General features: G+C 41.8%; 2 protein-coding genes across 2 annotated transcripts; both read left to right on the forward strand.

Moving 5' to 3' along the window:
- Positions 1–17: 17 nt before the first annotated feature.
- Positions 18–9277, forward strand: pde5aa (phosphodiesterase 5A, cGMP-specific, a). Its single transcript, XM_047576945.1, has 20 exons — positions 18–410; positions 565–1231; positions 2186–2269; positions 2376–2453; positions 2943–3032; positions 3138–3284; positions 3388–3455; positions 3549–3697; positions 4001–4176; positions 4261–4311; positions 4696–4842; positions 5447–5575; positions 6197–6291; positions 6386–6473; positions 6727–6827; positions 6910–6987; positions 7084–7147; positions 7245–7319; positions 8196–8279; positions 8403–9277. The coding sequence occupies exons 1-20, from the start codon at positions 133–135 to the stop codon at positions 8562–8564; spliced, it is 2811 nt and encodes a 936-aa protein (XP_047432901.1). The 5' UTR covers positions 18–132; the 3' UTR covers positions 8565–9277.
- Positions 9278–9465: 188 nt separating this feature from the next.
- Positions 9466–14395, forward strand: LOC125004163 (histone PARylation factor 1). The gene is made up of 8 exons (XM_047578574.1): positions 9466–9582; positions 10840–11023; positions 11398–11584; positions 11678–11776; positions 12090–12243; positions 13593–13680; positions 13768–13940; positions 14074–14395. The coding sequence occupies exons 1-8, from the start codon at positions 9490–9492 to the stop codon at positions 14206–14208; spliced, it is 1113 nt and encodes a 370-aa protein (XP_047434530.1). The 5' UTR covers positions 9466–9489; the 3' UTR covers positions 14209–14395.
- The last annotated feature ends 782 nt before the right edge of the window (positions 14396–15177 follow it).

Below are 15177 nucleotides of genomic sequence, written 5' to 3' on the forward strand. Positions count from 1 at the left end.
ACATCACTCTCCTCAAGTCATTCTTCTGCTACACCGAATCCTCACGTGGCAGCTACTTCTTCTAGATACGTCGGTCTGTGCGTAAAGAAACTGAGTTTAGGCGATCTTTTTTCGCTTTACTTGTGCGAGGGGATGCCCTGCCTCCACTCCGCGGCGCTGGAGTCGATGGAGCCTGGTAGCGCGACTCCCGGGGCATCTGATGCTGGCACAGAGAAGTCCTTCAGCAGGGAAACCGTGAGAGACTCGCCGATGGTGCAAGGCCTGGGTTGGTTCTTCTCCCCGCTGTGGAGCCCGCCGTCCAAGACGCGCAACAGAAGGTTTGAAAAGGATAGGAAAGGCGACCGAGGGGAGGCATGGTTGGATGACCACTCCGACTTTACGCGGGAGTATTTTTTACGCAGGGCTTCAGGGTAAGCTTCAGGGGTTTCAGCTGTACCACTGATTCCCCAAACTTAAGCTGTTTTAAATGTATAAGAGCAGAAGACGGTTGTTTTGGAATTATTATTTAAAATTGAAACTCTAAATAAAATATCTGAATGTAATTTGTCTTTATTTGGATCTCAGGGCTAGCTGTTCACCCCTGCCGCCTCCCAGGAGCAGCTCCGACCACTCTGACCTGCTCATGAAGACTCCTCGCAGCAGAGCTTCCTCTCCGCCGACCAGCCCTAAATCTAACATCTCATCTCTGTCAGAAAAGCTTCAACCCCTCACTTTAAATGCCAGTTCTCCTGAATGGATGCATAGCTTCTGTCCCGATATCCAAGGGCCTCACACTCCCTGCTCTCCTTGCTCTCCGCACTCTCCCCGCTTCTCTTTTTATTCCAGCCATCCACTCTATCCCGTTTGCCCCTGCTCTCCTGACTTGACCCGCTCTCCACACCTTCTGACGCCCACTGCTCCGAAGGCTACAGGCTGTGGCCACGGTGGCTTTTGCCCTTGGATGACGGGGCTCCTGGGGGGAGGCCTAAGTTGGATGGGTTCCATAGCGGAGCTCTGCCAGGAGGCTGTCATGCATGTGGGAGAGCTGCTGTCGGCCAAGGCCAGTTCCCTTGCTCTCGTGAGGAAAGACTCTGGTGGAAGGCGCGAATTGGAAGAGGTGATGGCCCTAACAGTGTTGGGGTCCTTGAATGAGAGCGTCTCGTACAGCCAGGCCCATCTGGAGTTGGTGAAGGGCATCACGGGATGCGTGTTGTCTACAGGTTCACCAATGAACCTCAGAGATGCATCTGAGGTAAAGCTCCACGTAGAGGTCATGGCATTTCGTAGTGTTAAGCAACCCCTACCTCACAGAAGAAAACGAGGATTTTACACACAAGGAAGTTATTTGTTTGGCCTAGGGCACAATTAGGGAGAATGAGGACTGTTCCCTGCAAGCCTGTTAATAGATTATAGTAACTTCTTGGAATGTCGACAGTAAGGGAATCCCAGATTGCGAACATGCTCTTAATCCGTTACAGAGTTTTTCCACTTATAAACCTCTGATACCTCAGACGGAGATGTTCTCTGCACTGCACACACCCACGCACACACACACCCACACAGTGAAGGAAGGTGGCACAGCACAGCTCATTAAAAGGCTTACAGGTGGTTGATAAGGAATGAGTGCCAACACATGGCACAGTTGGACAGCGGGTAATCTCAAAGTTAGCTGGAGAGACGATGGGTAGCTCTTAAGAGCATGCTGGACATCAAGGTTCACGGCACACGTGGATAATCCCGCCCGGATGTGATCAAGGGAGATGAGCAGCGATGGCCAGACACCTGAAGGCAAAGCATCTCAATAGAATATGGTTTGATGCCGCATTAGAGATAAGAGGTCTGATGCCACATTAGAGATATGAGGCACACAATGGCCCTATACACGTCTTTCATAAATGCACAATCAAACAGAGCATCAATCCTCTGCAGGAAGACAATCACACTCAACATTTCATAGACTGGGACTTGAACTAAGTTGCACTCTATATACAATATTATATTATTCACTTTTCATACATATTTACATATATACGTACATATTTTTCTTTTTTATAGTTCATATTTTTCATAAGTGTGTTTACTTATGTCTCTCTATTATATGTGTGCCTCTTAAGTCTGCAAAATTTCATTATGTTCTCATAATGACAATAAAGACCCTTGATAAGTTATGTGTGTGTTACAGCTTCTTTGTTCTTCTTCTTCACAGGACCCCAGATTCCACTTAGATATTGACCAATCACAGAAGATCAGGTCTGTACTGAGCGTTCCCATCAAGAACCACAGAGGAGAGGTAGTCTTAATTATCTGCGAATTATTTTATGTCATTTTATTTAATTTTTGATATTTATCTTTTTGTAGAAGTCCTAATGCAGATTGCGTCTTTATTTTGCCGTTAGGTGGTTGGTGTAGTGGTAATGGTGAACAAAAGAAATCGCGATGGATCGTTTTCTTCTTTTACCAACGTGGATGAAAAGGTGAGGCGTTGTTGTGGATTACTAACTGTGTGATGTTTGCTTGTGTCTTATTTTAATGCTAACCACTTACTGTACACCGATCAGGCATAACATTATGACCACTGACAGGAGATTTATATAACACTGACCATCTTGTAAACATTCTTTTTGAACTTGGCATTCATGTGTTTGTTACTTAGACATGCAGCACCCACCAGACTAGCCCAGAACATAGCAATGACACTCCTTGATGGCAGCAGGATGCAGCCTGACACAAGCACACACGCAAAACCGCTTTAAGAACAACTCAAAGGTGTTGACCTAGATCCAAATTCCCTGAATCCCTAACTGATCACGTATGTCCAGGATGCACTGGTGCAATTCCTCAGAAGGCCCATGTCCCTTCTCTGATGTGTCACAACTGTTGGGAGGGTGGTCGTAATGTTATGCCTGATCGGTGTATACATTTGCAAGGACTGACTCATGCGTGTTCACCATTTTAATGACCAGGTGCTGTGCTATCATATGGATGTGTTGGGGATGGTTCTGGATAATATTCAGCTATATGAAAGCTCAAGACAAGAGGCCAAACGCAGTCAGGTAACCACCAGGAACGTTATGAAGTATAGTTCTCTTTTTATGAATGTTTTTCATATATTACCGTACGTCTGTGTAATCCACCCACTGCATATTTACTTGGGTCAGGCCTTGATAGAGATGGCACAGGTATTATCAAAGGACCACCACTCCTTTGAGGTTCTGCTGAGTAAGATGGCTGCCACCATCATGCCCTTCACACATGCTCAGTACTGCACCATCTTCATCCCAGGCAAGCAAACTTCGGAAGACAAGGTGCGTCATCCTGCTTGACTGGCGTTTCTCTGTATTTGTTTAAAATCCTCTTTATCCCATTTAAGATGTGGTGTTTTCTGACCTTCTGGTGGGTTCATTTCAGTTCCCGTTCTCGCGAGTGATTCACTTAGAGTGTGAGGAGCTGGGTTCAACTTGCCAGATCTACAGAAGGTATCCCCTGCACGCTGCACAAGTCCTCATTGTCAGTTCATTGCCAATTTAGGTCTTCTTGTTCTAATAGCAGAAGCGCGCATTACTTTTCAGGCAGGACGACGTCAGCGATGTGGATCCGTCACATGCCTTTCGAACGCTGAGGGCCATGGAAACGCTCAATATGTCGGAGAGTTCCGAGGAATCAATAAGGAGTCTCATCTGCTGCCCGGTTAGGAATGAGCAGTCTGAAAACGTTATTGGTAAGCTGATCTCTCTGAACTTATTTTATACACACAGTCGCAGTCTCTCAACCTCCCCAAGTGCCACTGTAAACCAGCAGTAAACACAAAGGATGTTGTTCACATGGAAACAGAAGAAATTAGCAGTTTACTGCTAGTAGAATATAAACGTTTAACCAAGGATTAAATATAATGTGTGAAGCTACTGGCCTGTTCACTGAATGTAGAAAGTTAACAGGCAGATACATTTTTTATAGCCTGTCCGCCTTCAATCAGTCATGCTTCTTTTATGAGTTCAGGCCGTCTCTTAAAACTGTCATTTAGCCGTGTGCCAGCTGATGAACAAACGCAGCAGAGACTCGGATGAGATGGAAACCTTTAACAAGTACGATGAGCGCCTCCTGGAAGACCTGGCGGTGTACTGCGGCCTGGCTCTACAGTATGCTCAGGCCGTCCAGATCACAGAGGAGAGGCGAGCCAGCATAGAGGTCACGCAGGAGGTGGGAACACGACCCTGTTAGTGTACTACGCAGATCTCAACATGTGAACTTGTTCTGATGTTTTTTTTTTTTTGACACTTGCAGGTCCTTGCTTACCACATCACTGCAGCTGAGCAGGAAATCCAGACACTGCAGGTGAGCCTTAATCTTCTTTGGCAGCTGTGTTTCAACTCAGTGCGTCAACCTCAATTACTTGCCAAAAAACAACAACGCACAGGGGAAGGCTTATTCTTCAAACTGCACTTCCTCTCTAGCTCTGTTTTAACGACCCTCCTTCTACACCATCATTGATTTGTATTTGCCGTGCCAGCCGTGCCAGCTTAACCAGCTTTAATGCTAACGTTCAGCTAATTCACTAAGGACTCAAAGCTCTTGATCAGCTGCTATCGCCGCCTGTGATTGGCCGCGGTGACCTCTGACTCTCGTTAAAATTAGACGACTTACCTGTGCGTGCCCGGTGAGAAAAAAGAAAAAGTGTGTTGTGTTTCAGTGATTTATTTGGGGTTTTCTGATTTTCAGGAGGCCACTATTCCCTCTGCCGAATCCCTGCGTATTTTAGACTTCCATTTCTCTGATTTTGGCCTGCCAGAAGAACAGACCACTCAGGCCACCGTTCGTATGTTCCTGGACCTCAATTTGGTGCAGGATTTTAACATCAATTACAAGGTAACTAACCTGCTAATAACGTGGATTTATTGCAGTAAGTGTCAGAAGCCACACTATGATTCAACACTGGTATTAGCTGCAGCATCAAATTCACACTGTATGCACAATATATGAAAAGGACAAAGTGATTAGCATCTGAATGGACGCTGTTTGCGCTGTTACTGGTGAGAAGATCTTATAAAGCCCTCCGCAACCACACAACATGGAACATGAGTTTTTGTCCTGTGACTGTGGCTGCTGTAAATCAGCCCAAGAAATTATATGTAGTACATGTCATAACTGTGGTGTAAATAACCTGGACAACTGGGTGACAATTTGCACAACACTGTTAGTCATAATGTCTATTCTATGGTCAGATTTATATTTACATTCATATTTATGTTCCATTCCACTGTGATTCAGATATAGATTATGTTTGTTTGTTTTTTAATACTCTTTTTAATGTTTACGGGTTGGGCCCCAGAATCTTGTTGAACTCTACAACCTGTGTTCTGCAGTGGCTTCTTCTTCTTCTTCTTTGAAAGAATATCATCACTCTCCGACTATTTACTGATTTTTATACATCTTTCTTTCTTTCTTTCTTTCTTTCCTTCCTTCCTTCCAGAGTCTCTGCCAGTGGGTCCTGACTGTGAGACGTGGCTACAGGAACAACGTGCCTTATCACAACTGGAACCATGCGCTGAGCACTGCTCAAAGCATGTTCGCCATGCTCATGGCCACTGGTCAGCTCCAGGTTTGTGCAACGCAACAAACGTTCAAAAATACCGTTGGACAGCTGTTTGATAAATGCATGCATCTGTTCAGTCGAGCTCTTTGGAAGTTTTTGGAGTTCTTTGGTTTGCAGCTACTTGTACACATCTCTCTCTTTTTTTTCTTTAACCCGTATTTCCTGAGTTATAATCTGACTTGGTTATGGTGAAATATACAGTAAATGCAGTGATGATGCAGACTAACTAATATTATACAGTTATTTTTTCTCAGTTAATCAGTTATTTTTATAAAACGTATGTGAAAATGTTGAAAAATATCTTGTGTTTTCACAAAGGCCTCTTTCATTTCTATACGGTACAAAGAGATGTTGTTACATTAAAGGAGCTGAAACCAAATTCTTATTGGAAAATGATGTACATTAATCAAATACAGATTTTAACTTGATAATTATGAATTATTCAGTCAAGCTTTACCTAACTAACTTGTGTAAAAAAAAAATATTAAAACAACTACAATGTAAAAATCAAAAAAATAAAAATAATTAAAAAATAATAATAAAAAATCTTCGTGTGAATAAACAGGGAAATTATTTAATTCATTATCTCTTCCTCTACTTCTATTTATCTGTCCATCTCTATCTCAGAGTATTTTTTCCCGCCTGGAGATATTAGCGTTGATGATAGCCACCCTGAACCATGATCTGGACCACAGAGGAGTGAGCAATTCGTATATAGAAAGGTAAACAGTACCTTACCTTTTCTCAGTTAAAAGCTGTGGTCCTGTATATACCCTGTGCTATGTGGTGACTGTTGCGTGTGTCTCTCTCTCTCAGGACTCAGCAGCCTTTAGCTCAGTTGTATGGACACTCTTCTCTAGAAAACCACCACTACAACCTGTGCCTCTTCATCCTAAATAACACCGTAAGACCTGATACTCTGGTCTCTTCCTTCATTTTCACCTGTTTCTCATTCCGTTGTTCAACTTAGATCTGTTTCACATCATCCTCACCCGTGTTTTTGTTCAGTCATAGCAAAGACTCAGTTAAATTTTTTGCATAAGCCGCCATTTCTACACTAACGGCATAACATGCATAGAGCTGTAGTCCTGCAAGAAAGTCACAATATAATATAATTCTGGCGGTTTATTCTGCATCTCTGTCCTTCTTTTTTTCAGGGGAGTCAGATTCTCAGTGGTCTGTCTAAAGAAAATCACAAAACTGTGCTGCACATGATCAAAAGAGCAATCCTCGCCACTGACCTGGCCGTCTACATGGAGTATGTTAAAACATTAAATGCCAAAGTAGCTGCAGGTCAAACACTGTGCAAGCTGTTTTAACCCTGACATCTGTGTTTTTAGGAGAAGAAAGGAGTTCTTTTCTTTGGCTAACAAAGGCACAGTGAGCTGGAAGAGTGAGAGAAAAAGAGATTTGCTGAGGTGACAGACAATTATGAATCCGGGATGAGTTATAATGATGCGTGCAGTGGAACCCGGGCAGTGATCTGTTTTCTAAGCTGTTAATTTACCCCGCAGATCGATGCTGATGACGGCCAGCGACCTCTCTGCCATCACGAAGCCTTGGCCTGAACAAAAAAGGGTGGGTCTCACAAAAGAGTTTCGAACACCTCGAGCTTTATCTCGCCGTGTTTTTCAAATCATAACACAACCTTCACCTCATTCTTCCTTCTGAACAGATTGCAAACCTGGTTGCCATGGAGTTCTTCGCACAAGGGGACAAAGAGAGGGAAGAGTTCAAAATCAAACCTGTTGTGAGTTGAGCTTGCTGGATTTTGTCTCTGTGTCACTGTTTAAACTGAGTGAAAATTAGGTGATGAAATATTCACACTCATGTGAATAAGTGATATATATATATATATATGTGTGATGTCACATGATATATATATCACAAACTACTTGTTTGTGCAAAGATAGCATTGACCATTCGGACTCACTCACTATTGTATCTTCTGAGGGGAATGGGTCTGTATATATTCACAGCTTCGGCAAAAGATTTTTTCTTTTTTTTAATGAATGAATGAATATTTCTTTCTTTCTCTTGAACAAAAATGAAAATAAAAAGTAAAAAAAAAAAAAAAAAAAGAATATGCAAAGATCAGTTGAAATAGAAGCAGGATGAAGTATAAATTTATTAACTCCTGTCCCTTATCACCCTGTGATTCATTGCAATATGCATCATCAGTCAACTTCATTATAATAAATAAAATGTTAGCTATAGAAATTTATATTACTATTACAAATATATTAGAACAGTTCATTACATATATACACATACATAAACATATATTAAGGGATTTAATATACAATAGTATATATATATATAACACTAATTAGTCACCTTTATGATTAACAAATAATAGCTGTGGAGGTATATATTACAGAGATCTTCTCAGCTTGCATTAAGGCAAAACTAATCATTAAAAATTCTGATTGATCTGACTGTCTTCCTCCCAGTTAGAGGAAAGGCCTCCAACTTTACTTCTGAATTAGCTTGAATGCAGCTCGTGACTTGGGTTCGGTTAAACTGGAATATTCAGCTATAATTTAACTCATGTTAGAAAATCAATCTGCCCATTTATAAAATATATCTATCTCTTTTTTATCTCTCCTTTTTTTCTTCCCACCAGGGCATAATGAACAGAGAAAACAGCACTCGACTGCCACACATGCAGGTTGAATACATCGACGAAATCTGCTATCCACTCTACAAGGTGTGTTACTGCTGCTTGTCTCTGTGTGTGCAGACGCCTGCATGTTTGTAAAGAGATCAATATTACATTATCATCCCCGTTGTTGTCTGTTCTCATCCTCATACACGGATTTCCCGTCCTCAGGCCGTGTCGCGGCTGTTTGACAGCTGCTCTCCGCTAGTGAATGGGTGTAAGAAGAACAGAGAAAACTGGCTGCAACTTGGTGAGGAAGAAGAAACCAATGAAAGCAGTGAAATGCTGGAAATGCACAAAAGCAATGAGGAAGAGACACACGCGGAGAAATAGAGGATGGAACAAGGAATCTAACCTAGATATGTGTTGTTCTGAAGACACATCTTAACTAAATATTAACCTGGTGGGTACACATCAGAACTTTTATGACAGGATGTTTCAAAGGGTTATACAGTAATCAGGACTAAGATACGATATGGTGTGCTGCAGCTATGTCCCAGACAAATATTCTGCAGTATATCCAGTGTAAGGACTGTCCTACACTGATCCGTTTCCTCTGCACTGAGGCTGATTTGCTGATTTTCATGCAGTATCTTTATGTGTCTTTATGTGTATTTTTAAACATGTGTGCAGATTTAACAAATGTACTGCTTCATCGCCACATACTTAGTGGAATCTGTCTGAGACATTTTATTCAACATTTGATGCGGCCGGGGCTTAGATTTGCATAGAGATCTACTAATATGCTATTTATGCAATAATAATGATTATTCTGGATATGGTTGTTATCTTGCAGCATGCAATCAGCAGTCAGAGAACAAGCAATGTAAGGATTATTTGTTTCAGACGAACCGTAGTTACAATTACGGCAAATAAATGGTTCCAGGAAATTAATTTGCTGCAAATTAACAGTTGCTCTAAAACTGATGTCAAGCTTTTTTCTTTTTAAATCTCTGTGTATACTGTGACACCAATAATATGACACACTTTATTTTAAAACACTTCTGTCCTTCTATCCAGTCTATCCTGGAACAAAGGGGCTGAAACCAGACATTTCTTATTGAGAAAATACATTATATCTTTACTAAAATATTGTAGTTTTAACTTGATAAATGCGAATTTTTGAAAAGAAAAAAAAAATGTGTGGATAATTTACACGTACAAATTAAGCGATTAGCAATATGGGATATGTATTGTAAACCCCACCACCGGCCTCTGGGGGGCACTGATGCATTTTAACGCGGCGCAGTCGCTCCGGATGCTGCTGGGCTCCTGCAGAAGAAGACGGCGACGGGGAGACAAGAGGAGGAAAATGACAGGGCGCGCAAAAAGAAAACCAAAATCCATTCAGGTAAAAATTTCTCCGTTTTCGGCACCTCTGCCGAGCCTTTGTAATGTCCGCTGAAGATGTGGTTTCACCAGGCAGCGAGCAAAGCCGTATGCGCGTATCGTGCCAGTAAAGCAACTGTTAGGGGCTATGCGGAGGGTTGTTTGCACGCTAACTGAGCCGCAATGACGGCAACATGGCAGCAGCACCGCAAAGCTGCTATTCAGCAACGCTCACGTTACATTTGAATGGGATGTGCAAAAATAACAAGCGCTGAACCCCAAGAGAGCATTTATTACAGCTTGGGAATGACTTTAAGTTAGTTTTCTATCCTCTGCTTCACGGAAACATGTGGCTGCTTTGATTTGATCCGTGTTTTTATTTGATGAAGACTAAAACGAGTCCCCTAATAGCTAACACGGGTTAGCTCGGATTTGACACAGCTCAAAAAAACTATAAGCCTTAAAAGTAGAGCTTGGTGCTTTGCGCTCATCATTTGATTACAGAATAACCAGCACCGGCTGCAGTAGCCATTACTATACGCTTTTTATAACTATTACGTATTTCTGCAGTGTTTGCTTGCATCTTATTTTAATGCTAACCACATACACCGGTCAGCCACAACATTAAAACCACTGACAGGAGAAATGAATAACATTGACCCCCTAGTGACAATACAGGGAAACGTTTGGACCTGGCATTCATGTGGGTGTTACTTTGACATGTACCACCCACTTACCAGACCATACACCCCCACCCCATAGCAATGACACACCTTGATGGCAGCAGCCATCCCCAACAACTCGAAAACACATGAAAAACAGCACAGGGTGTTGACATACCCTCCAAATTTTCTAGATCCCAAACTGGTCAAGTATCTGTGAGATGCAATGGAACAAGCCTGATCCACAAAGTCACCTTCCATCAACCCATAGGACCAAAACAGATGAGTCACAACTGTTTTGGAAGCCTAAGGAAGACCTACACAGTATTAGGGAGGTGGTCGTAATATTGTGCCTGATCATTGTATAGTTGTTTAGTTTGTCATGCAGTTGATTATATCAAGTAGGTGGGGTTGTAATGGTTGTGTGGCAAAATACATTTTGCTGCAGACCCCATCCAAAGCAGTTTATCTCTTGACTTGTTGTTCCTTCTGCTTCTCCAAACTGGGAACTCCATACTGACCAACATGCACGTGTGGAACACGGTGCAAAAAAAAACTATCCCTTCTATCCCTTTAATGTGTAACAGAGTTGGTTCTCCTATATTTTATGTCTTTAGGAGTCGGACACTGGCAATGGGAAGTTGAAGAAAGCCAGAAATGATGAATCAAATGCCTTCCCGTTGTCCGGAGTGGATTCAGAGCAGCGAGATGAGTTGGCGAAGCTGTACGGTTTTCAAATGCCAGAAGATCTGTTTCACTTCTGGGACTTCTGCATGGAGCTTTGTCCAGACAACCCCCGTGGTATGCTCTAGACATGAATGCTGTGTGTTGTTACAGTAATACCGATAGGATAAAAGGTGCATCTGACATTTAATCAATTTCTCTGTCTGTGAACCCAGAGGAAACAGATGTACCAGTGCTTCTTAGCCATTGAAATGTCTGAGTTGATGTGTGCTGAGTTGTCTTTTTTAGCTCTAATAACGCTTCTAACAGCACAGCTAACAGTCAGACATCATTGATCCCACAAGAAAAGCTCAGATATTATCTACATTTTATTCTGTTGCTATTTCTATAAAGATGTAGAAGTAAAACGGTGTATATTAATCTCTTTCAGAATAAGGATCAAGACCATCAGAAATTAGTACTTGACTGATGTTTCCACGTCTCTTCTTTAGATGCACTAAAAGACACACTGGGTTTGCGGCTGGTTGGTCCTTTTGACATTCTGGCAGGAGCACATAGAGACTCCAAGAACAAACAGCCTAACTTCCACCTGCACTGGAGGTATTTTTATGACCCACCAGAGTTTCAGACGGTACTTCGGGGGAGTGAGGACAGCCAGCATCACCTGGGATACTACAGGTATGAAGCTGCTTTCATTTTCTAATTGTTGTTTGACAAGCTACAGGGACATCTAAATGAACATGAATTACTATTGTTCTATCGTTCCACCAGAGATACTCCAGACTCCCTCCCTTCATTCGTTGGGGAAAATGAAGCCAAGAAGGGCTGCGCTATAACACAGATGGGGGACAATGTGTTTGCTGCTGTCCAGTGAGTGTCAGCCTCCATATATTCACTATGCATCTCTGTTTGTATTTGAGATGACCAGGCAGAGCTGTAATTGGTTCAATAGTATAAAAAGGGGAAGGCAGTTCCTAGAATTCACATGTATTAAATAATTTAATGTTAAAACCAAATAGTTATTTGCTGGGGTAAAAAAACAGTATGTTCGCCACTTAAAACTCCACCTTAAATGATAATCTTCTCTGGTGTGTTCGCTTCCTTGCTTTTCCTTACACATATGTCCCTAATACACATATATCTCTTATGCCACTATTGATACCTGTGTTCTCTCCTCCGTCAGCTTGTATCTGATGAGAAAGAGGAAGGAGAGGGGCAGTAAAAAAGTCGGGGAGCAGGCTTTGGAAAGCCTGGAGGCAAAACTGAGAGACAAAGCAGAGACTCTGGGCTTATCTCTAGAGCAGAAGACCAAAGACATGAAGTTGAGGGACAAGAAGGTAAGAAGCATAAAAACTTCTTTTCTTTCTCCATTAAATGTAAACCTTGTCATATTACACTTATTTGGACTAAAACTAAGAAAACTCTTCAGCCTCTCCCTCATAAGACTGTTGTGCAATAATCCCCAAACCTATTCCCTAGTCCACCCACACTCAGAAGACACATTAGTGCGACTGTTTACTCTTTTAAAATGCCGCTATTCTCTTCTGTGCTACTAACGGCCATTTGTGTGCTGCTATGGGTTTTCATTGTATATATTACAGTTTATTTTATTGTGCATAGCTGCTGTAGTTTTTATCTATTTTTCTTGCTTCCAAACTAAAGAGCTGCTAACCTGTATCTTGTTGTTTTTCACCAATATCAGTAAAACTTCTTAAGGGACTAGACGCCGTAACCTACACATGTAGCCGACGCTGGTGCCGTTTATACCTGTGTGCTCGCCATTCTGTCTTTCTCTGTACAAAAGAAACCTGAATACTAGCCGGCACTGGGACTTTTATGCCAGTCAGGTCAATTTTTGTTTCCGCTTCCGCTTGACTTTCAAATGGCTAATGAAAGTTTCCCCGAAGACGAGTCGTACAAATGTTTGTATCACTGAACCTCCTCAGTTAACCTTTCCACACTGTGTTCCATCTGTATTGATCCAAAGAAATCAATTTGAAAACTGCGGAGATGAAGAAGCAGCTGGAAGAACTAAAGCGGAAACACACTACTAACAAACTGACCAGTCACAGCTTGCATAGCGCGTAGGTGCATCAAATTGACGCAGAAGTCTAAACCGTCTATTATTCTGTTACTTGTCCAGTCCCTCACAACTAAAATGAGTTTGACACCCCTGGTGTGCAGAGGTTCCCAGCATTCTCCAACTCAGAGCCATGTTCGTGGCTCACCTCCGACCCCATAAATATAGACAACATATAATATGTTCTCAGATTCATAAATAACGGTATCCTTCAACAATGGAACAATTTGACATCCAATATCAAATCCAAACATCATGTCCAAAAGAAGTCCATTAAATCGATAGGTTTACAAATTAACAAAAACCCGATATAAAGATGATCAGTTTAGCCAGATGAAATTCAATTTAAGCAAAAACAGTAACCTCAAATAAACTAAAGTAAAACATTGTATTCTTACTTATGGCTTTTTCCTTTTCAAAATAAAAACTGCAGGGGATCATATTAAGATGTCGTGATGTTGGCGTTTGACATACAACGTCGCAGAACACAACCAAAACCCAAATATCAAATGAAATGATTTGGCCGTGGCCCTCAGGTTTCTGAATAACTGGTCTAGAACATCTGGCTTGGACGCTTGATTCTAAAGACCTCTTATTGCACCATAGGTGGTCACCAAGACGTTCCATGGTGCTGGCATCGTTGTGCCTGTAGACAAGAACGATGTCGGCTACAGAGAACTACCAGAAACAGATGGTGAGTTTTAGATATTTGATTTTAGAAACTTTCCTCACATGTCTGTTTCTTCCTGATTTGTTTGCTAACTTGGTTTTTTGTTTGTAGCCGGACTCAAAAAGATCTGCAAAGCCATTGCTGAAGCACGTAGTGACGACGAACGCGTCAAAGCCTTCGGACCAATCCAGGAGATGATCACCTTTGTTCAGTTTGCTAATGATGAGTGTGACTATGGCATGGGTTATGAACTAGGAATAGACCTCTTCTGTTACGGATCCCACGTGAGTCTCTTCATTCTTTTGTCGAATAATATTAACAATATAGGTAACAGTGGAGAATCGTTTGTTGGTGGAGATTAGGTGATGCATGTTGATAAGAAATGTATTCTAATATTTGAATTCCTGTCTGTCCCAGTACTTTCACAAGGTTGTGAAGCAACTCCTGCCCATGGCCTACAGCTTGCTGAAAAGGAACTTGTTTGGGGAAATCTTGGAAGCCCACCTTTCCAGCCGCAGCCATGACAACATAGACCAACTCTCTGCACATTAAAAGAAAAGAAGAAGAAAAAGACTCGGTTCAGTTCTCTTATAAGCTTTCCCACCACATGTCATTGTCTCCTGTTTGTCATTGTTGATGTTTGTTGGTGGTTTTGGTGCTGCTGTCACTGATTGAAACCCGTTCAGTGGTATCTTGTTTGTAAAAGGTAGATGTCAAATAAAACATTTTTATATTTTTACCTGTTTGATTTTTGTGTCCGACCTGATCTCACTGAATCCTTACATTAAATGTCGTTTCAGATAATGAAGGCACAGTGTCATTTTATGTTGCTTATTAGCCACCAGCTGACAAATCATTTTGTGGCCCGTTGCTTTTAGTGGGGTTTGTTGTTTTGTGTGTGTGTGTGTGTGTGTGTGTAATACCTAGCCCTGGGAACAGGGAGCAGTGTTGTGCGTGTGAATATACACCAGTCAGGCATAACATTACCACCTTCCTAGGGCTTGACATTAACTTTTTTGTTAGTTGCAGCGTGGGTGTGATTCCTGCCTATCTTTAGTTGTCCCTATCTAATACCGGGGCAAAAGCCCTAAAAATATCTTACAAACAAACAAACAAAAAAAATGTACACACTTTTTAAATGTAAATGACTCTTGCACACACATATCAAGAAATGTCTAACCCTGCAGGTCATTATCAAGTATTCAGCTCTGATAAGTTTCTGCGTAGGCCTGAAGCTCCTTTTATATCTATAGTGATAACAAGTGTGGTTTCTTATGATCTTCCTAATATTGTGTGGGTCTCTCTTGTTCCTCCAGAACCGTTGTGACTCAACAAGATGGCAACAAGATGTTGTTAGTGGGGAGGCCTTTGGGCCCCATGGATTAAAGGGAGTGGCCTCCGTTTATCATCATACAGATACTTGATCAGTTTGGGATCTAGTGAATTTGGAGGCCAGGTCAAAACCTTGTGCTGTTTTTCATGTTTTTTTTTTGTTTGTTTTGAGTTAAACCTTTTGTGTGT

This window comes from Mugil cephalus, chromosome 2 (genome assembly GCF_022458985.1).
Source record: "Mugil cephalus isolate CIBA_MC_2020 chromosome 2, CIBA_Mcephalus_1.1, whole genome shotgun sequence".
In the NCBI taxonomy this organism is placed as follows: Eukaryota; Metazoa; Chordata; class Actinopteri; order Mugiliformes; family Mugilidae; genus Mugil; species Mugil cephalus.